A 20,345-nucleotide genomic window follows, 5' to 3' on the forward strand; every position below is an offset into this window, starting at 1 on the left:
TCCGAGCCAACAGTCTATAGATTGTAGACCCTTCATCTGTTGTTCTATTGTGGCTGTTTTTGGTTTAGAAACTCTTCGCATGATAGGATAAACATGGCCTTATCTACTCTAGTCAATTGATAAATGTGGCTATTCTTTTTTTTTTTTAATTTTTTTATTTTTTCAGCATAACAGTATTCATTAATTTTTGCACCACACCCAGTGCTCCATGCAATCTATGCCCTCCACAATACCCACCACCTGGTGCCCCCAACCTCCCACCCCCCACCCCTTCAAAATTCCCAGATCGTTTTTCAGAGTCCATAGTCTCTCATGGTTCACCTCCCCTTCCAATTTCCCTCAACTCCCCTCTCCTCTCCATCTCCCCTTGTCCTCCATGCTATTTGTTATGCTCCACAAATAAGTGAAACCATATGATAATTGACTCTCTCTGCTTGACTTATTTCACTCAACATAATCTCTTCCAGTCCCGTCCATGTTGCTACAAAACTTGGGTATTCATCCTTTCTTTTTTCTTTCTTTTTTTTTTTTTTTTTTACAGCTTTATAAACATATATTTTTATCCCCAGGGGTACAGGTCTGCGAATCGCCAGGTTTACACACTTCACAACACTCACCATAGCACATACCCTCCCCGATATCCATAACCCCACCCCCTCTCCCAACCCCCTCCCCCCATCAACCCTCAGTTTGTTTTGTGAGATTAAGAGTCACTTATGGATTGTCTCCCTCCCAATCCCATCTTGTTTCATTTACTCTTCTCCTACCCCCTCAACCCCCCATGTTGCATCTCCTCTCCCTCATATCAGGGAGATCATATGATAGTTGTCTTTCTCCGATTGACTTATTTCGCTAAGCATGATCCCCTCTAGTTCCATCCACGTCGTCGCAAATGGCAAGATTTCATTTCTTTTGATGGCTGCGTAGTATTCCATTGTGTATATATAAAATGTGGCTATTCTTGTGCCAATACCAAATTCTTAATAACTGTAGCTTTATAAAATGTTTTCATAAGCCGTACAACTATGTTTGGTTTGCTTAAATAATAAATTCCCTTCAAAATACACTAACTACAATAGTCAAGCACCATTACACATTTACACTCTCAAGTTGAAATTCATAAACTGTAATGTAACTCTGCAAGGAGTTCTAGCATGAAAATGAGAAAAGGGGCTTTGCATTGACTTCTGATTTGTTTCCAGGCGAAAGCTAACCTCTGTCATGGCCAGGAGAAGGAATGGAATATAAGGGACCATGTATTTATTCTTAGAGCTCGACAAAACAGCATGAACTCGGTCGCAGAGCTCTGTTTTGGAAGCTCTGCACTGGTCACTGCGGTGACCCCCTGCACTCAGAGGTCACTCACTCTCTTTACCAATGACCTTGTCACCAGCTACAAAGATGGCCGACTTCTCAGATGCACTAAGCTGCCCACTTTCTATCAGAAACTATTAAACAAAAATGAAGAGTCAAGAGCCAAGTCCCAGAATGTGCCTAAAAACTTTAATCTTTGATGGTTCTGCATCTGCATTATCATAATTTTAAAACTTCCAGGCAACACAACGCACTTTAAAAAAAGGTTTACTTTTTCTAAATCGTAACGCATTGCTTGTTTCCATCCTTCACACCCAACATCAAAGAGCACCTCCCCCCACCACCAACCCCTTAAATTTCAAAATAACAGGCAGTCCTAAATAAGATGTGAGCTGAACCAGCAGATCTCCCCTGATCCGAGCATCTCTCCCCTCCAGCTCCCCCTGGCGTCCTCTCCGCCTTTTATCTGGGTCTGAGATCCTCACCATTAAGAATTCTTGGGTTAGGGGACAAGACCATCCCCTAAAGCAGCTGCTCACACCCACGTTCAGTCCCCAGCCCGTTCTCATTAGCACATCAGCTGGGGTTCTAGGAGTTTCTTGGTCCCAGGGGCCGAGGGGCGGGCAGCTCTGGGGGCTGCGCGAGGGCTTAGGGCCAAGGTGGAGCTAACCATGGGGAGAAGGGTTACGGCCACCCTACTTATCCTCGGTCCCGGAGAGGAGGCCCTTGTCCTTTTTAGGTGCTGCGAAGCCATCCTAGTCCCTGAGACTTGGAGCGAGGAAGGGACTCCCCAGGGCTCTGGGGCAGGAGAGAGCTTGGCCCTGGCCAGTGTCCCGCGCTGCCTTCCAGGCGCACCCGGGGTCCCACACCGGTGTCCCCGTTCGCACTACTCGTCCCCGGGGCTCGCAACCCGCCCAGCCCAGACACCCTCGAGGCCTCACCGTTGAAGCCAATCACGGCCTCAAGCTCCAGCTCGGCCACCTCGGCTTTGAGCGAAGTTTGGTTCTCCATCCCCAGGAGCCTGGGCTCTCCCCGCTCTCAGCTTCCAGCGGCGTAGCGTCGGCCGGTCGGTATGGTAACGGACGTGCGCATGCGCACCAGGCCCGCGCCTGCGCGCGCTCCGGGCTGTAGCGCCCCGAGCTGTAGCGCCCCGAGCTGTAGCGCCCCGTGCTCGCGCTGCAAAAGGAGGTGGGGCTTTACCCCCCTCCTCTTTCCTTTAGGAAATTTAGGGGCGCTGAGTGCACGCTTTCCCTCCACGGAAAGCATCTGTGACTTTTTTCCGCAACTATAGAATTAAGCACCGATATAATGAAAAATAATATATAATGGCCACTTCTTTGGGTCCCTTGTTGGAAGCAGGGTTGAAAAGAATTTTTAAGCTTTACTGAGCTATCACTTTACATATAAAGTTCACTCAAAGTGAGTTTTAGTAAATTTACACAGTCGGGCCGCTATGCCCCCAGTCCAGGTTTTTTTTTTTTTTTTTTTTTTTTTTGAAGCGGGATGAAAATTCAGGTAACTGCTGCAAGTCTTAAGATGCGCCCACCTTCCCCGGAAAATGCTCAGATTTTTGCCCAACGGTTTAATTTTCATTGGGCCGGGCTGTTCGCGTCCCTCAGGGGGAACCGATTAGATTATTGCTCCCACCTGACGTTCCCCGAGGGCCGCTTCGCTTTCGTGATCATCCTTTCCAACCCCAGGTGTACGCTCCCCGGGCAAACGCCAGGTTCCGGTCGCGCCCGGGTTGAACCGCGGGGTATGAGCCGCTCGGGCCGCCGTAGTCAGCTGCCGCGAGCAGGAAGTGTCCGACGGCAGCGGCGGCGGGCGGAGACTGCACGATGGCCCCGGACCCCTGGTGAGCCCTGGGTGAGGGCGGCCGCGCGGAGGGTCCGCGGGGGAGGCCGGGCTTCCGGGGAGCGGACGGTAGCCAGGCTTTGGGGCTGGGGGAGCCCCTCAGGAGGAGGGGAGGGGCCTTTCCGTGCCTAGGGGGACCGCGCCGCGCGTCCCGCCAACCTCGGTGCTCGCGGGGGTGGCCCGGGAGGGGAACCGGGTGGATACCGGGGAGGTGGGGGCGAGTACCGAATCCCGGACACATGCCTTTAGTCCTCCTGGGCTGCATCTGGCCGCGGGGACTTCCCGCCCGTCCTGCTGCGGAGCTGGCTGGTGCAAGCTTCCTTGGACTGCGGGTAGAGTGAAGTCCGAGTCCCCTTTTTGTGGAACGCCGGTGCATCGGGTGACCTTCCCCCCCCCCCCGCCCCCTTTCCTCCGGGACTGAGAAAACCGAGGTTCAGAATCCACAGTCACCCGCCGGTTAGTAACCAGTTGGCACTAGGACCTATATCTTGTGGGCCCTTCAAAAAACTTAGAGGAATAGGGGAGGGAAATTACGCATTTGTTTGTAAGGCGGCTAACCCTTCCCTGAGTCAGTATCGGGAAGGCTGTTTCTGCGGCAGCATCTCTGCAGTTAAAAAAAAAAAAAAAAAAAAAGCGCTGGGAAGGGTTGTTCCTTCAACAATTACGTCCCATGGACTGAATGATGAAAAGACGCAAGTTCTGATCCTAAGGAACATCTTGCTACCCGCACGTCGGACTGGAGTTTTTTGGTTTAATGATTAAAAGCATATCCTAGCTCTGGAAAGTTCTTGTTAATATTTCTGGTATAATTTATAATTAAGTTGTAGGCACTGTGACTACTAGACCAGGTTGCAGGATCAAAGCATTTCTTTGGATCTGGGTCACCTGCGCCAAATGGCTCACTTGATTTAACGGTTTTTTTTCCACCTAATTTTAACACCTGTGTACACTCTGATAGAAAATTTAGAAAATACCATTTCCAGAGAAAAAGAACGCCACATCTTCAGCTCTGTCATTTGGAGTAATAGCTGGTACTGATTTTTATGAGACTGACGCGCTACCTACTGCGCTAACGAGGCACCTGCTGGTACTGATTTTTAAAAGGAAAGCGAATATACTATGCATATATATTATATATCATGTACAGGTATCTCCAGCTTCTTAAGACTTTACATTGTGCTACTTTGGTTTTATGAAAAACTTACCTTAGTACTTCTTTTTGCTAACCAAAAGAAATCAGAAGAGGATTTTTGCTTTTATGAAAAAAGAGGGGAAAGCAAAGCTAGCATTCAGTGTTTCTTTTGTAGCAAAAGGTCATAGAGACATTGCACTCCCCAGGTCAACCAGAGTGACTCCCCCACCCCAAGCTCCTTCCTGGAAACTACATTCAGCATCTCAGCATCCAGCTCTCATAGCTTTGAAATGTGTCTGTGAGCATCTGGGCTTTATCTTGGTTTATTTTGTGTATCCCTTAGCAAGATGTGCCCTAAGGTATCAAAAAAGCCCCAGAGAGATTATTTTTGGGGGTTTAGGAAAGCTCAAAAAATGTTTCCATATATATTTATGGTAATTGGCCCCTTTGCTTTACACCATTTCGACTTAGGAAAGGTTTTGTAGGAAGACTATTTTTGGATAGTGAGGGAAACCTGCGTGTTTCACAAGGCAAAGCACATTTCTCCGTGTCATTAAATTTTTACAGAAAGCATGATTTTTTTCATGGTGCGTAATAGTGCACTGTATGAATAACCATAATTCATTTAATTATTTCCCTCTTTGTACCACTTTGTAATGTTAGAGTTTGTTTTGTTTAGCTATTACAAAGACTCCCCTTTGTTCCATTCCTTATTTCCTCCACTTGCTTCCTAGAAGTGGAACTATTGGATTGAAGGATAAGAACATTTTTAAGGCCCTTGATAGGTATTGCTAAATTCCCCTCCACCTCCTGGGAGCTAAGCCCCTCACTATACATAAGGTAGGAAGTAAAGCTCGGAGGTGGCTGTCCATGTAGATTGCTGGAAGCCATCACTGGACCCCAGGCTTCATCTCCAGTTTATGCTGAGAGCACATCATGTTCCCTCTTACTCTCAAGTAGTTTGACCCAGTGGCTTTCTCCCCTGACTGCTGACAGTGAAACAGTGAGGGAACTCTGTTGGGTTAGCATCAGCTACCTTGCAAAGTGGATTGCTGGTCAGGAGGGCCGAAGGGAGTACAGAACGGGACTTTGACAAAACCTATAAAAACAGACTTGACTACATACAGCCTTGCCTTCCTGCTCTTGAAGAATCATAGGTCAATGATGCTTTACTCCCGAGTGATATCCTAATGTTGAAAATGGAATGGTTGTTGGCTCATTGAACATAATAATAAAAAAAGTGGAATATAGCAGTGGCAGCTTTAATGGAGTATCAGAGCAAGGGGCAAGCTCACTTTTTAATGGAAGGAGCAAGGGATGACTGCCTCTGAAGTGGTTCTTTGCTGAAGCTAATTAACGTTACTGCCGGGCAACATATTTGTTGATGATACATCATTTCTGGAAAAATTACAGTTTAACAGACCTTACCAGTTTTGTATTCTGGTTGGGCCTTTCTTGGGTCCCTTCTAAAAATTGTTATGGAAGGTAAAATACATACAAAATGGGATAGTATCATCCATACCATGACCCTGTGTAATGTATAATATAACGCCTTTATACTCACCCTGGATTCCTGTAATTACCAGTATTCCCCCATTCTTCTATCATCTCTTCCCTCCATATCTTTCTCCCCCTCCCCCAAGATTTTTTTTTCCCTGAGTAAATCTCATACATATGTGAATTTAACTGTGCGTTCAGTGTTTTTTGTGGCAGAACCATTTAGTCCATGGTCTGGAAACTTCTCTTTGCTCCTCTTTGTCTCTGCCTTTTGGCATCACCATCCTCTGAGTCACCCAGGCCTGGAAACTCCAATCATCCCCTTTCTCTTCACTCCTCCTATCAGATTATTAAGTCTTTGGCTTTTCTCTTAAATTTTATGTGATTTGTTCATGCTGTGATCCCATCCTTTTAGCCCTGTGCCTTGCAGGCAGTAGATACTGGTGACCGTTCTAGACTTGGAAAGCTGGAAAAGTCTTCCCATCTCCTGCCCACACCTCTCTCGTGCCTAGCCATTTGTGTAACCCAGCTCAGTTTCCTGAACTAGTACCTTAGGCACTTGTGTGCTTGATACCGTGATGAGGCTGCCCGTGAGCTCTAGGTACAGATCGGAAGACCCAGGGGAGCTTTCACAATTCCTTGTGTCCAGGTCAAGCAGAATGCATGGGGCTGGGGGCCAGGACTTGGCTGTGATGTTGTTATTTGAAGATTCTCCTGGTGATTCCAGCACTAGCAAAGTTTTAGGACCGTTGCTCTCCAAAGCTAACGTGGGAAGGTGAGGAGTGGGAGCGAGACATCTGGGGTTTTGGCCTTCTGCATTTCACAGAACCTCTTCAAGGGCTCACTCGATGTGTAAAAGGGTCCCCTACAGCTCTAAAGCCCTCTTTCAAAAGTCTCACCTGATTACTCTGGTGTTCAGGGCTCTGCAGAAACTAGCTTCCATGCATCTGTGCCCTTTGATGCCGAATCCGCCCACCCAGTTCCGCTCAGCTGAATGCACCAGGCATGTGTCCTTCCATTTCCTTCCTTTCACCCTTGCTTGCTCCTTGGGCCTTTTGCCAAGTCGAGGATGTGCCCCTCCCTCCTGCTTCAGCCTTGTAGTTCAGCCCATGATGTACCCTCTTGGCCCAGCCCGGTCAAGTCTGAGTGCCCTAGGCCACCAGTTACTCCTCTCACTTCCGGTCTTCATTTGGAAGGAGCTGCTGTATCATGCCTTATTATTGATGTTCATAGGTGTGGTCTGGGGCCACAGAGCCAGACCTAAGCTCCTCTTTTCAGAGAGGACGGTATAGGCGGGGAGAAGGGAAGATGTGGCAGAGCTGGAGCCAGGACCAGTTTCCTTACCAGCTTCCCTCTTCTTTTCTTTTTTTTTGGTCGGTGGAAGGGGCAGCGGGAGAGAGAGAATGTTAAGCAGGCTCCGTGTGCAGCGCAGAGCCGGACATGGGGCATGATCTCACGACCTTGAGATCATGACCTGAGCCGAAATCAAGAGACACTTAACCGACTGAGCACCCAGGCACCCCTTCCTCCTATTTTCTTAATTATGTGTTGTATCACCTGCTGTTTTTTGTATTTGTGAACATACATACACTTACCCGTGAATATTTGCATGAGGCTGCTTTAGCGTGTAGTGGGGAGTTGCTAAAGATCGTACTTCTTGGCATGTGAAGTTCAGAATGTAACACTTTTCGCCCAGGACCTGTCCCAGATCAAGGACTTGACTGTCCCCCATTGCTGGAATTACTCTAGTAAGATTGCCAAGGGAAGCGATTGGAGATTGTTTTTTCTATCACTGAAAAACATATTTGCCAAGTTCCCTCGGTGTACGAATATCGCATGGGAGTTCAGAGATTTTGAGAAATGGATAGTTTACTTTTTCAAGCAGAAATGGGGACGTTAGGACAAGTAGCAGTTTTCAATATTTGGTGCTGGGACAGTGCTGGGAAATAGGTTGGTTGTACCGAGCAGACCACCTAGTAGGGGAGACACAGTGTGTGCGCGCACCTAGCTTTTCTCTGTAAAACAGATAGAGATGTGATTTGGTCACATTTACTTAATATTGCCTCTGTCTCTCTCCCCACGAATATTTTTTAAAAAAATGTTTGGCAGTATTTTGTCTCAAAAGGGCAAAATAAGAGACAACTGGGAATTCATTGTGAATTTTCCAAAGCTTCCAATGCTATAAATACGAAATAGAAACTCAGCAAATGCTCTGAGAGAGTTCTCATAAGCTTAGATGTCAGGAGGGTGTGTGTCCCATGTCCCCAGAGCATTTTGTTGTAGGATAAATAGTACTTCCTGTGCCTGTTTTGTAAAGTTCTTCCCCTGCTGGCTCTTTCCTCACCTTGCCTGAAACTCTCTGTTCTCTTATCCTGCTTTATTTTTCTTCTTAGTGCTTGACGTACTACGTGTTTGTTTATCCTATACTTTTCTCCCTTCACTAAGCATCTTGAGCAGGGACCTTGTCCGTTTTGTCACTGCTCTGATCTCCAGGGCCTGCAGCAGTACTTGGTAAGAGGAGGCGCTCCATAAACCTTTGCCGAATGTTCTGGAAGTGAATGGATTCAGACACATTGCCATGGACAGAATGGTGAGGCGGTTATGAGCAGAGGCTCAGGGCCGGATAGCCTTGGTTTACAGCTGGGGTACCACCTGGGAAAGTCTCTCTACCTCTTTGTGCCTGATTTTCTGCCTTGGAAGGTGGAGATGATTATGGGACCCGTCTCCTGGTGTTTTTGTGTGGATTAAGTGAATTATTACGAAAGAAGCATTCGTTATAAAACCCAGCACATTGTACTTACCGTAATAGCAACACGCGTCCCTATGACTGTCGCTATTACTACCCTCCCCTCCTGTTTGAATCCGTGGCTAGAATAAAACTGAAACGCAGATAACGTGGACGTCTTTTTTTAAAGAACCTTAAACCTTCTTCTCCCTTTGCGACTTTGATGCAGGTTCTCCACATACGACTCTACCTGCCAAATTGCACAAGAGATTGCCGAGAAAATCCAACAACAAAATCAGTATGAAAGAAATGGTGAAAATACAATCAGGGTAAGACCAGGAGAGAATTAGTACTTGAAGTGATTTGTTTGAGCTTGGAGGTCTGAAAACCGTCCTCCTGCTGAGGTTCCGTGTGTGTGTGCACGTGTGTGTGAGTGAGACCGTGGAATTGACATTATAACCAATCAGGTACTTGTTATGACTGAGACTAAATGAAGCATGACACTTGTTTAATGTCTCCTACTTCCCCTTAAAAGTATCTGACAATTTCATAGTCTAGTTCAAACCCCAGACAGTAAATCTCCCAGGCTTTGCAGGACAAGGGGTGATGTCTTCACCTCTTGGAAGATCTGTTCTTGCCAAAAAGATAATAGCTTTTTTTTTTTTTTTTACATTTTACACGTAAAAATGTAAATAGCTTACAGGTGCTACAAAAACAGTGGCAGGATTTGACTAGGAAATCTATTTTTTAGACGCTCATGAGTTCATTCTAGCACCTTTGATCCAAGTCCAACACCATGTTTCTTTCTAACCTTCCCCATTCCAAATTCGTCTTTTTCTTTTCCAGCAGTCAGAACTTTGGTTACCAAAAACTATGATCTCTTTTTGCCCACTTGGTCCTTTTTATCGTTTACAGAAGACAGTTTCAGGATTACTACACAGGTACTGCAAAGAACACTACCTTTGAGTTTGTCTTTATTTTTTTTAACTTTTTAAAACTAATATCCCACTAAAAATACTGAGGTTATTCTGTTCTAAAGTATTAAAACAGATCCTTTTTTCCTGTGTTTTATGCTATCCTTTGCATCTGTTTTTATTCATTTTTGGGGTACTCTTGAAACCCCATCACTTATGTCCCCTATCCTCCCACCCATCTGCCTTATGAAAACCACCAGTTTGTTCTCTGCAGTTGAGTCTGTTTCTTGATTTGTCTCTTTCGTTTTCCCTTTGTTCCTTTGTTTTGTTTCTAAGATTCCACCTATGAGTGAAATCATATGGTATTTGTCTTTCTCTGACTTATCTCATGTTCTAGCTCCATCCATGTTGCAAATGGCAAGATTTCATTCCTTTTTTTATGGCTGAGTAATATTCCAGTGTATCTGTATCACTTCTTTATCCATTCATCTACCAGTGGACACTTGGGCCGCCTCCACAGCTTGTCTGTTGTAAATAAATCTGCTCTAAACATTGGGGTGCATGTACCCCTTTGAATTTGTGTTTTGTATTCTTTGGGTAAATACCCAGTAGGGTGATGACTAGATCATTGGACAGTTTTATTTTTAACTTCTTGAGGAGTTTCCATACTGTTTTCCACAGTGACTGCACTGGTTTGCATTCCCAACAACAACGCAAGAGGATTCCTTTTTCTCCTCATCCTTGCCAACACTTTTGTTTCTTGTGTTGATTTTAGCTGTGCTGATGGGTGTGAGGTGGTACCTTGCAGTTTTGATTTGCATTTCCCTGATGATGAGTCACATTGAGCATCTTTTCACGTGTCTCTTGGCCATCTGGATGTCTTCTTTGGGGAAATGTCTGTTCATGTCCTCTGCTCGTTTTTAATTGGATTATTTGTTTTGGAGGTGTTGAATTGTGTCAGTTCTTTATATATTTGGGATACTAATCCCTTATCAGATATGTCCTTTGCAAATATCTCCTCCCATTCAGTTGTTTGCGTCTTTGTTTTGTTGATTGTTTCCTTTGCTGTGCAGAAGCTTTTGTTTTGATATTCTCCCAGTGGTTTATTTTTGCTTTTATTTGTTTTGCCATAGGAGACTATCTAGAAAAGCATTGCAAAAGCATTGCTACGGCCAGTTTGTACTGCCTCTGCTCTCTTCCAGGATTTTTATGGTTTCAGGCCTCATATTTAAGTCTTTAATCCATTTTGAGTTTATTTTTGTGTGTGGTGTAAGAGAGTGGTCCAGTGTCCTTCTTCTGCATTTTGTTGTCCAGTTTTCCTGACACCGTTTGCTGAAGAGACTGTTTTTTCCCATTGGGTATTCTTTCTTGCTTTGTCAGAGATTAATTGACCATAAAATTATGGGTTTATTATATTTTTAGTACTTCTTTTTTTTAAATAAAGATTTTATTTATTTATTTGACAGATCACAAGTAGGCAGAGAGGCAGGTAGAGAGAGGAAGGGAAGTAGGCTCCCCGCTGAGCAGAGAGCCTGATGCGGGCTCGATCCCAGGACCCTGAGATCATGACCTGAGCCGAAGGCAGAGGCTTAACCCACTGAGCCCCCCAGGCACCCCTGATTTTTAGTACTTCTTATATGTAACCATTTTCATTAAATTTGGTTTATTTTTCCTGTGTTAAATTTTTGCAGAAATAAGCATCTGTGTGTTTGTGTGTGTTCTCATTTTTTTTCCTTTTACACAAAAGATACTCTTGTATATCTTTTTCTTTTCATTTAATACTACATCGTGGTGATCCCTCCATATTTATTTACTTAGATTTTTGCCCTTCTTCTTTCGGGCTGTATAATACTCTCCTGCACGGATATGCTGTGGCACATTTAACCTGTCTAAGGGTGGGTGTTTGGATTGTTTCTATACTTTTGCTGTTATAAAAAATGCTGCAGTAAATACCTTTATGCTTCCCCCCCCCCACCTTATATTTGTGGAGGTGTCTTACAAGGGTGAATTCTCAGAACTAGGATGTATGTGATTTTTTTCACCTATTGCCGAATTCCCCTCCATAGGGGTGCTTACCTTTGGTGCCCTGATCAGCAGAGCACAAGTTTCTGTTTCTTGACAGGCTGGCCAACAAATGGGGTTGTCAGTCTCCCGAGTTGTTGCCAGTGAGATAAGTGAGACATAGTATTTCAGTGTAGTTTCAGATTTGCATTGTTCATTTACTAATCAAGGAAAGTATGTTTTCACATGCTTAAACATTATTTATATATACTTTTCTGAGACGTTCTTGTCTTTTGCCCAGTTTTTTTAATTGGCTGGTTGGTCTTTTTAGTCTCTAAGAGTTCCTTATATAATATGAAGATTTAGTTCTTGGTGATAGATTGTAACTTATTTTCTTTATCATTTGTTGTTTGGCTCTGCCCATGGTACCGTCTGCCATGTGAAAGTTTTGGGTTTTTTAAACAGAGTTGGCTAATGATCTTTAAATGCCTCCACATTTTCACTTGTAACTTTTGCTATTCTGGGACATAAGGGCCTTTATTCCTGTTTTCTTACCATAAGCCAATGGTTTCACTTTTTACATTTAGATCTCATTCATTTAGCTGGTGTTATCCTCTTGGATAGTTTGATTATTTCCAATTATAAATGAGTTTTCAGTGTGGCTAAATCATTGCCCACGTCAGAGTAAGTTTCTTAGTGTAGACTTTCTGGATTTAGGTCGTATGAAATCTTAAGCCTCTTGTACATATAAGTCTGTATCAATTCTGATTATCTTTTACAAATCTTTCTCATTCTGTTAGGTGAAATTATACAATAGATTATTATGCATTTTTAAAATTTATGTGGTTGGGCATGTTTTCATTTATTGAATGCTCATATTTCTTCCTTTGTGACTTACTGGTATATGTCCTTAACCTAACCTGTTATTTCTTTTTTATTTATTTTTTAAAGATTTTATTTATTTGAGAGAGAGAGAGAGACAGCAAGAGGGGAATACAAGCAGGGGAAGTAGGAGAGGGAGAAGCAGGCTTCCTGCTGAGCAGGGAGCCCAATGTGGGGCGATCCCCTAACCTGTTATTTCTTAATCTCCATGTTCTTTATGTGTATGTTGACTATATTCAAGCTTGATCTGGCATATCTGATACCAGTATTTTTTCTCCTAATTTGGCCTTTGATTTTATAAATGACATTTTTTGGACATGTACTTGTTTTTAAACTGGATTTGAAATTTTCAATATTTTTAAAAAGAATTTATTTATTAATTTGATAGAGACCCAGCGAGAGAGGGAACACAAGCAGGGGGAGTGGAAGAGGGAGAAGCAGGCTTCCCACCAAACAGGGAGCCCGATGTGGGGCTCGATCCCAGGAGCCTGGGATCATGACCTGAGCCGAAGGCAGTCGCTTAATGACTGAGCCACCCAGGCACCCCAAAATTTTCAGTATTTTTATTTGTGGTCTTTTCTTTTAGAAAGAGGAGAGATCATGGCGATAAAGGTCTTTCATAGTCAGAGGCTGTATAAATATTTTGTCTGATCACCTAAATAATCTTCAAGCTTTCCTTCAGTTTTTATTTTTAAGCACATATCCTTAAAATATTTGAAGTTTATTTTGGTTATGTTGTGGGCATCTAATTTTACTTTTTTTCCAGTTTGATAAATTATTCCCTACCTTACCCCCTCCAAGATACAAAATATCCTGTATTTCATTCACTGAATTTTTGCGTGGTTGCACCGTTCCTGGACCTTCTGTTCTGTTGTTCCTATTGTGGTTTTTATAAAGACTCCAGATCTGATTGTCAAAGTCCTAGTCCATCACACATTCCTTTTCTTCCTATATTTCCCTTTATCCATGGTTTAGAATAATTTTGCATAGTTTAAAGTTCTTTTGTACTGTGCCTCAATTACTACCTCTTTTTCAATAAAAGAACTCCAGATGGGACTCTGAATAGTTGTGTAGTTTATTTAAAGATTAAATTGGGGGACATTTACATTTTTACAATATTAAGTGTTCCTTTTACTCATTCCTCCATCAATTATTTACTCCACAGTCACTATGTGCCGGGCACCATACTAGATATTTTTGAGATTTTGTTGGCATTGTTAATGATGTTTAAAATTAATAATTAAAAACAAGTGTCCCCACCTATTACTTAAACATAGAAATGCCCTTGATTTTTTAAATTTACAGTTGATTACTGACTTCTTTTCCTGTTTCTAGTAATCTGTCAGTGGCTTCACTTAATTTTCCCCAACAGAGTAATCCATTTGGAAATAATGAATTTCCTCTCCTTCCTTCCAGCCCCTGTGTATTTCTTTAACTTGTCTTATTGCATTGGTTGGAACTTCTAGACCAAAGTTGAATAATGTTGTTGTTAAGGCAGTACCGTTCCATTCTTAGTTTTTGTTGTTTCTGGTTTTTTTTTTTAATATATTTTTTTAAGATTTTATTTATTTAACAGAGAAAGAGAGAGAGAGAAAGAGATCACAAGCAGGCAGAGAGCGGCAGGGAGAAGCAGACTCCCTGCTGAGCAGAGAGCCTGATGCGTGGCTCGATCCTAGGACCCTGGGATCATGACCTGAGTTGAAGGAAGAGGCTTTAGCCCACTGAGCCACCCCAGTGCCCCTCTGTTTTGGTTTTAGTTACCCCCTCCCCTATACTGTATTAATCACCAACACTGTCAGCTTTATTATTAGATTTTCTAACATCAAACTGTTCTTCAATTACTAGGATAAATTCTTCTTGGTGGTGATATGCTATCATTTTAACATCATTCTGAATTTGCTTTGCTAATCTTTTTAAAAGACTTTTATATTTTATAATCCTTATGGGAGATTGGCATGTGGTTTCTTTTTTCCTCAAGATCTCTGTCAGTGTCTGTTGCCAGGGTTGTGTTAGCTTAAAATATAAATTAGGCTTTCTCTCTTTTTCTGTGCTTTCGGAAGTTTCAGTTAAATGATGATGATAGAAAACTTTTCCTGATTATTAAAGTAATCATTTTCTAATAAAAAATTTTTAAAATCCCACTACTTAGGGGTAATGGCCCGTGGCATTTTAAGTATTTAGTTCCTGGATTGATTTTTTTATCAATATGGATGACATTTCATTTTATGACTTGATTTTTTTTTTCTTTGAATAGATTATCATGGCTCTCTTTCTGTGCTAACATTTTGAGATTTCAATCATACTTTTTTAATGGCTACATTCTTTTTCATCTTTTGAATGATTTTGAGCTTTAGTTTTGTAGACTTTTCTTAGTTTGGATGTGTGTGTGTGTGCACGTGCGCGCACGTGTGTGTGGCGGGGGTGTGTTTTGCTTTTTTTGTTTGTTTGTTTTGCTCTTTATTTCTTGAATGAGGGGAGATCTGCTTTCCTCGGTATTTCCTCATAAACACTGTAGGTGGTTTTCCGTGGTTCCCAGAGGTATTAGAATAGTTAAGGTTAAACTTTTCTTGGCTGCCCAATACCTTTGAGGGCTGCTTGATGTGTGTAGCCCTTGGCCAGCCTCTGGTGTCCTGCTATTTTCCTCCTTAGTGTGACCGTGCTAATCTAGGGAGGGAGGCCCCTTCCTTTCCACTGCAGGTTTGTAATTGCTACTCTGAATGAGGTAGCAAATGAAACCTGTGATCTTGTCTTTTGAAAACATTGTCTCTGATTTCACCCACAGCTGACCGGATTTAATTTACATGGGCAACTTTATGTTTCATATTTCTCAGTTCCTGAGAGCCTCTCTCCCCACCCCCGTCCATCCGTCAGGGCAGCACTCAGGGTCACAAACCAAAATTTCCTCGGGGTCTGTAGAATGATTGAGAAGATTCACACACTCTCGGAAAAACAGTCACGTGTGGTTAACGTTGTATAAAGACAACACACCGCTGTAAAACTTTTACATGGGTTTGCAATACACCAGTGCGTTTAGACAAGACTGGCTGCGGTGGCAGTGGAACTTGATGGCTTGTCATTTGAAGCAAGGTCGGGGGGATGGGGGGTTTTCGCTGGTAAATGCAGACTAGGGAACCCAGGTTCCTGCATGGCTCCAAGGTAGACAAATGGGATCGGAGGGTAGAGGCTCAGAGGACAGAATTCGGACCGTGAGGGTCAAGTGGCAGTTTCCCTATTCAGGTATGGCCCCACTTACTGCCTGGTCACAGTAGAAAGTGGATACAAGCATCTGCTGGGTGACCGGACCAAAATTCAGATGCCTTACCGCCCTGCAGGTGTCCTTGGGAGGTCAGACATCTCTGCCCGCTCACCCTTGAAGGAATGACAGTGTGTTTACCGGATATTTGTAGTAGATCCTACAGGTCTGAACCAGCATACTGAGGACATGTTCTTTTCTTTCCAGCTTACCGTGACCATCAGAACTTTGTTGCAGAATCTGAAGGACAAGATCTCCCTTTTGAAGGATCTGCTGCTAAGAGCTGTGTCAACACATCAGATGTATCCATGTAAACATTTCCACCTCTTTTCTAGAGTGGGAGGAAACGCAGTCTTATTTTAAGAAAGGAAGGAATCTGGGCCACCCAGATTTTTTCCACAGCTTGAGGAAGACCTGGGTTTCCAAAATATTGCCCATCTTCTCGATTTCTATTTTAAGGGTCTGTTACGTGGTTCACAGGGAATATGCTGGTGAAGCAAGACATGCTGATGGCGTTCACTTATTTGGGTGTGACTTGGGTGTAACCTCTACGCTGTAGGAAGCGAGTGCTTTCTGCCGGGGCCGTGTTTGCACCGAGCCCCGCGCTGCCCCCTGTCTAGACAGCCCTGGAGATGGTGAGCCTCTGTGCCAACAGGGGAGGGGACCTTCTACCATAACCCCAGCTGTGGCGATGCTGGAGTCGCCAGAGTTATGACTGGTCCGTTTTCTTTTGCGAGAGGCCAGTACCAGTAGAAATCGTACATTTTTGGGGATTTTCCCCTGTTTATGTAGGTTATTGAGGTGGGACTTGTTCGCCTTCTTACTCTTGGAGAAGCACAGACGCTTGCCCCTGGTTTGGGAGTTTGGGGGCGCGGGAGGGGCGGGCAGGGAGTCCTGGCCTGAAGCAAGTTATGCCCCATTTCAACCTCCCACCAACACTGTCAAGTGTTGAAACTTTTTTTTTTTTTTAAGAAGTTCATAATCCAGTCAGTTGAGGAAAACACCTGTGACCCATTACCTAAACCAGTCTTTTGCACCTGAGTTTATCTCGGTTTGAAAACTGGCCTCATAGTGCTCCTCTCTCATTGTTTTTTCAAATTACCAGTTCATGCCAAAAAACTAGATTTGAGTATCTCAAGAAATGGCTATTACTGCTTTTCAGTGGGAGAGTGTAGGAATCTAGCTTTTTGGCAAAATAATAGAAAATGTTTGAACCATTATTTTCCCCAAGCGTCACCCCTTTATGCTACCAGAGAGGTTTGTTTAGATAAATTGCATGAGTTTGTAGATACTCAGTTACTAACACACTAAGGTTTCGGGTAAAAGTTTAATTTCAGTAAACAGTGGGGGGCTTATTTTTAAGACATCTGGAATATTCTAATACATTTAGTTTGTGACTTTACCCTCTCTCTGGTATTATTTATTCCTGTACATCTATCACATATATATGTATACACACACACACATATTTTAAGATTTTATTTATTTATTTGGGAGAGTGAGAGCAAGCATGTGCATGTGTGCGGGGAGAGCTGCAGAGGGCGAGGGAGAAGCAGACTCCCCACTGAGCAGGGAGCCCACCAAGGTGGCAGGATCCCAGAACTCTAAGATCATGATCTGAGCTGAAGGCAGATGCTTAACTGACTGAGCCACCCAGGCGCCCCCTGCACATCTATTAGCAAACGGTTTTTATTTTATCAAAATCAACAAGTCCCAATATGTCGACCTCAGATGGTTTGTAGTCGGCCTGGCTAGTGTCCGCACATGATATCCAGCTACGCACGCTCATTTTCTTGTTACCTAAAGCACCTATGTTAAATAGTCCTTTCATGATATAGTATTAGCAACTGTGTATTTGCTATCCATCAAGGTTACTGATTATTATGCACCTTATGATATTTATGTGCTAAACTACAGGGCAAAAAAGAAACAAATGAAGCACTCTAACTTTTTTCTATTAGTAACTTCTGCTCGTTATTAGTTAAGGAGGAGCATGGGGCCATAATAATTGCCTTGACTTTGTTCCGAATGCTTTCAGCCTGACCATCTTTTGAAATCTCATAGACTTTGGTTTTGCGGTCATCTCAGAATTTGCTGAACGAAGCACGAAAAATATATAAAAATATTTTAAAATATAGAACAGAGTTATTAAACACATTATGAAAATATTTAAGGACATTACTGTGGATAATTTAGAATGTTGTAGGATAAAGCAGAAACTCAGCTGGACTGTAACAGCATTCTTTGAAATATTAAGGATTTTTTTCAAACAGTTGGATCTCTTGCTGGAAATGCAACCCGTACTAAAGATGGAATTCCTGTCTCCCACCCCAAGGGGGCGCTCAAGTCTCCTGCGTTTTCTGGGAGACCATTTCTTTTGATAGAATGGAAAGGAGATAGTTTCTGCATTATGAAGGCCTCTTTTTAATTCTCTTTCTGTTCCCCACATCTTCCCTTTCCTTGCCCTTCATCTTCCCAGCTATTTCCAGATTTAAGCCATATGGGATAGCTACTTCTGTGGGTGGTTCGTTATTTTCTTTACCAAAAAGGTACGGAGCCCAGGTCAGTCTTTGCACACCAGCTCGCGGGTAGAGCTGGACAACAAATCCCGCATCGCAGCAGAGGAATGTTTTACACCGAGGAGAGGAATCTGAGGGCTGAAGGAACTTGCCCCAGACCCCACGGCTGGGAAATGGAAGAGCGCGGACGCAGAGTCAGGGCTGTCTGGCCCCAAAGCCAGTTGTTTAAAAACCGAATTCTACTTTAGTAGAAATAATACAGTCATCTGTCACCTGGAACGTCTTCGACTAGAATTCCCTAATAATGGGCATGTTGCTCTGATGCCAAGACAAATCCTGTTTATAATGCAAATCCTTGAGACCCTCCTTAATCATCAGGAAGCTTAAACACTGTTCACTGTGGTTTATTAGGTATACTTTATGATGTTGTAATTCTTAGAAAAATTTTTGTCTGTAAATCGCCAACAGAGTGACTGTTTAATCCTTTTTTTTTTTTTGGAGGCCTAATTAATTTAAGTTAGGTGACTTTTTTAATGGGAATATTTGAATACCACATGTCCTTACTGTGTCGAGTAGTTGAGGGTTTACGGCACTTCACCTAGTAAATTTATGCATTTGTGCAGTTTTCCAAAGAACACTAGGGTTTGCCAGAAAGATAAGTCCTCAGAAAATGCCTTCCAAACAATTAAACTCACGGAGTGAAGGCATAAGAGGTTACTGCTTTTTCTTGGAAAAAGTATTTTCTCCTGGCAAGAATAAATGTGGAGGGAAAATGAAAGTCGCGTGCTTTCGAGTTGGTTAGTTTGCAATTCATAAACCAAAGTCCTTCAGCCAGAGAATTTAAAATTGCTGAATACCATTAATTTCTATTCACCATGTTTCTTGGAGACAGGAGTTGTTCATTGCCCCGCTGGTTGAGAAAAGTCCTGGGCCACAGGAGGGCCGCCTGTGAAATGTCAGGTAGAAGTGAAATTATTCTTAGAATTGGCCTAACGTGAAGCTCGTCTTTTTGTTGTGTTCTCAAAGGCGGCACCTTTACAACTGGAAGGAGAATTTAAAGAAAAAAAAATCTTTTTACGGAGGGGTTCAGTATAAAAAGGTATTTTGGTGTCTTGGGAGAAGTCGTATAGAAATGATTTTTTAAAAATTATAAATAACTTTTCTCCCCTTTGTCTTTTTGAGGGGGAGAGATAGGTAGACAGGTGGGTGGATAGGTGCAGCCATCACTGTAACTGTATGAATGCAGGTGCTGGGGGGCTAGCCAGGTAGCTGCTGGGGAGAGCCCCTGGGGCTCCAGGGGACGTCAGGTGGTTCCCAAACACTGTACTTGTTTGTACTTGACGTTTTTCACTGGTGCCTGGAATGGCGAGGAAAGTGAGAACAGGACGGTGTTGAGGTCAGTAGGGATTTTCTGATTTGTAGTCTCGTAACCTTCTTTGCAGTTTTCCGCATTAAGGTCTCCTTGCTTTGTTCCCTGGGTAGTAACGGTGGATGGCAGTTTTGTCTGATGTGGTTGTTTCAAATGCCCGGCAAAATGCGTGTGCATAACTTTAATGAAGTCTGCCATCACCCCCCAGTTTGTCTGGAAGTATTTCTGCTGCGGTCTAGTGCCAACGGCCTGGCTTTGGAACCAGACAGAGCTGAGATTGAATGAGCTCTGGTACTTCCTCGAGGCCAAAGAGCAACTTCACCTTTCTAGACCTTCGTTTTGACCATGTCTGTCTAGAGGAGGACTAAATACGCTTACGTTGCCAGGTTGTTGAAAAAGCTGCAGGGGGGCGCCTGGGTGGCTCAGTGGGTTAAAGCCTCTGCCCTTGGCTCAGGTCATGATCCCAGGGTCCTAGGATTGAGCACCGCATTGGGCTCTCTGCTCAGCAGGGAGCCTGCTTCTTCCTTTCTTTCTGCCTGCCTCTCTGCCTGCTTGTGATCTCTGTCTGTCAAATAAATAAATCTTTAAAAAAAAAAAAGAAAAGAAAAAGCTGCAGGAAATCAATTTAGAGCACCTCATGGGACCAGCCCCTCCTACTGGGGGGGGGTGTTGCATACAAGGTAGCTTTCAACATTTACTAACCATGTGACCTCAGACAAGTTACTTAACCTCTTTGTACCTTGGGTTTTCTGTGTGTGAGGTTTTTTGTTTTTGTTTTTTTTTTTTGCATTGTTATTTTTTTAATAAACATATGTTTTTATCCCCAGGGGTACAGGTCTGCGAATCGCCAGGTTTACACACTTCACAGCACTCACCATAGCACAT

The 20,345-nt window shown here is 43.4% G+C and overlaps 2 protein-coding genes across 6 annotated transcripts in view; one reads left to right on the forward strand and one right to left on the reverse strand.

The window, feature by feature from the left end:
* The window catches only part of CFAP52 (cilia and flagella associated protein 52), a 40,070-nt gene extending 37,692 nt beyond the window's left edge, over nucleotides 1-2,378 (reverse strand). Inside the window, exon 1 of the mRNA XM_047707613.1 lies at nucleotides 2,256-2,378. Within this exon, the coding sequence (XP_047563569.1) occupies nucleotides 2,256-2,325 (70 nt within the window). The 5' untranslated portion in view covers nucleotides 2,326-2,378. The remainder of the gene's footprint in view (nucleotides 1-2,255) is intronic.
* A 640-nt stretch (nucleotides 2,379-3,018) lies between these two features.
* STX8 (syntaxin 8) overlaps nucleotides 3,019-20,345 on the forward strand; it is a 258,686-nt gene continuing 241,359 nt past the window's right edge. For 4 of the 5 annotated variants that reach the window (XR_007123565.1, XM_047709078.1, XM_047709080.1 and 1 more), the window contains exons 1-3: nucleotides 3,020-3,169; nucleotides 8,752-8,851; nucleotides 15,780-15,874. Coding sequence is in view for 4 of the 5 variants with exons in the window: in XM_047709078.1 (XP_047565034.1) it covers nucleotides 3,153-3,169; nucleotides 8,752-8,851; nucleotides 15,780-15,874 (212 nt within the window). In the remaining variant the exon portion in view is untranslated. Of the gene's footprint in view, nucleotides 3,170-8,751; nucleotides 8,852-15,779; nucleotides 15,875-20,345 lie in introns of all 5 variants that reach the window. The other variant, XM_047709079.1, reaches the window with a different exon arrangement.

Source organism: Lutra lutra, chromosome 16 (assembly GCF_902655055.1).
Source record: "Lutra lutra chromosome 16, mLutLut1.2, whole genome shotgun sequence".
NCBI lineage: Eukaryota > Metazoa > Chordata > Mammalia > Carnivora > Mustelidae > Lutra > Lutra lutra.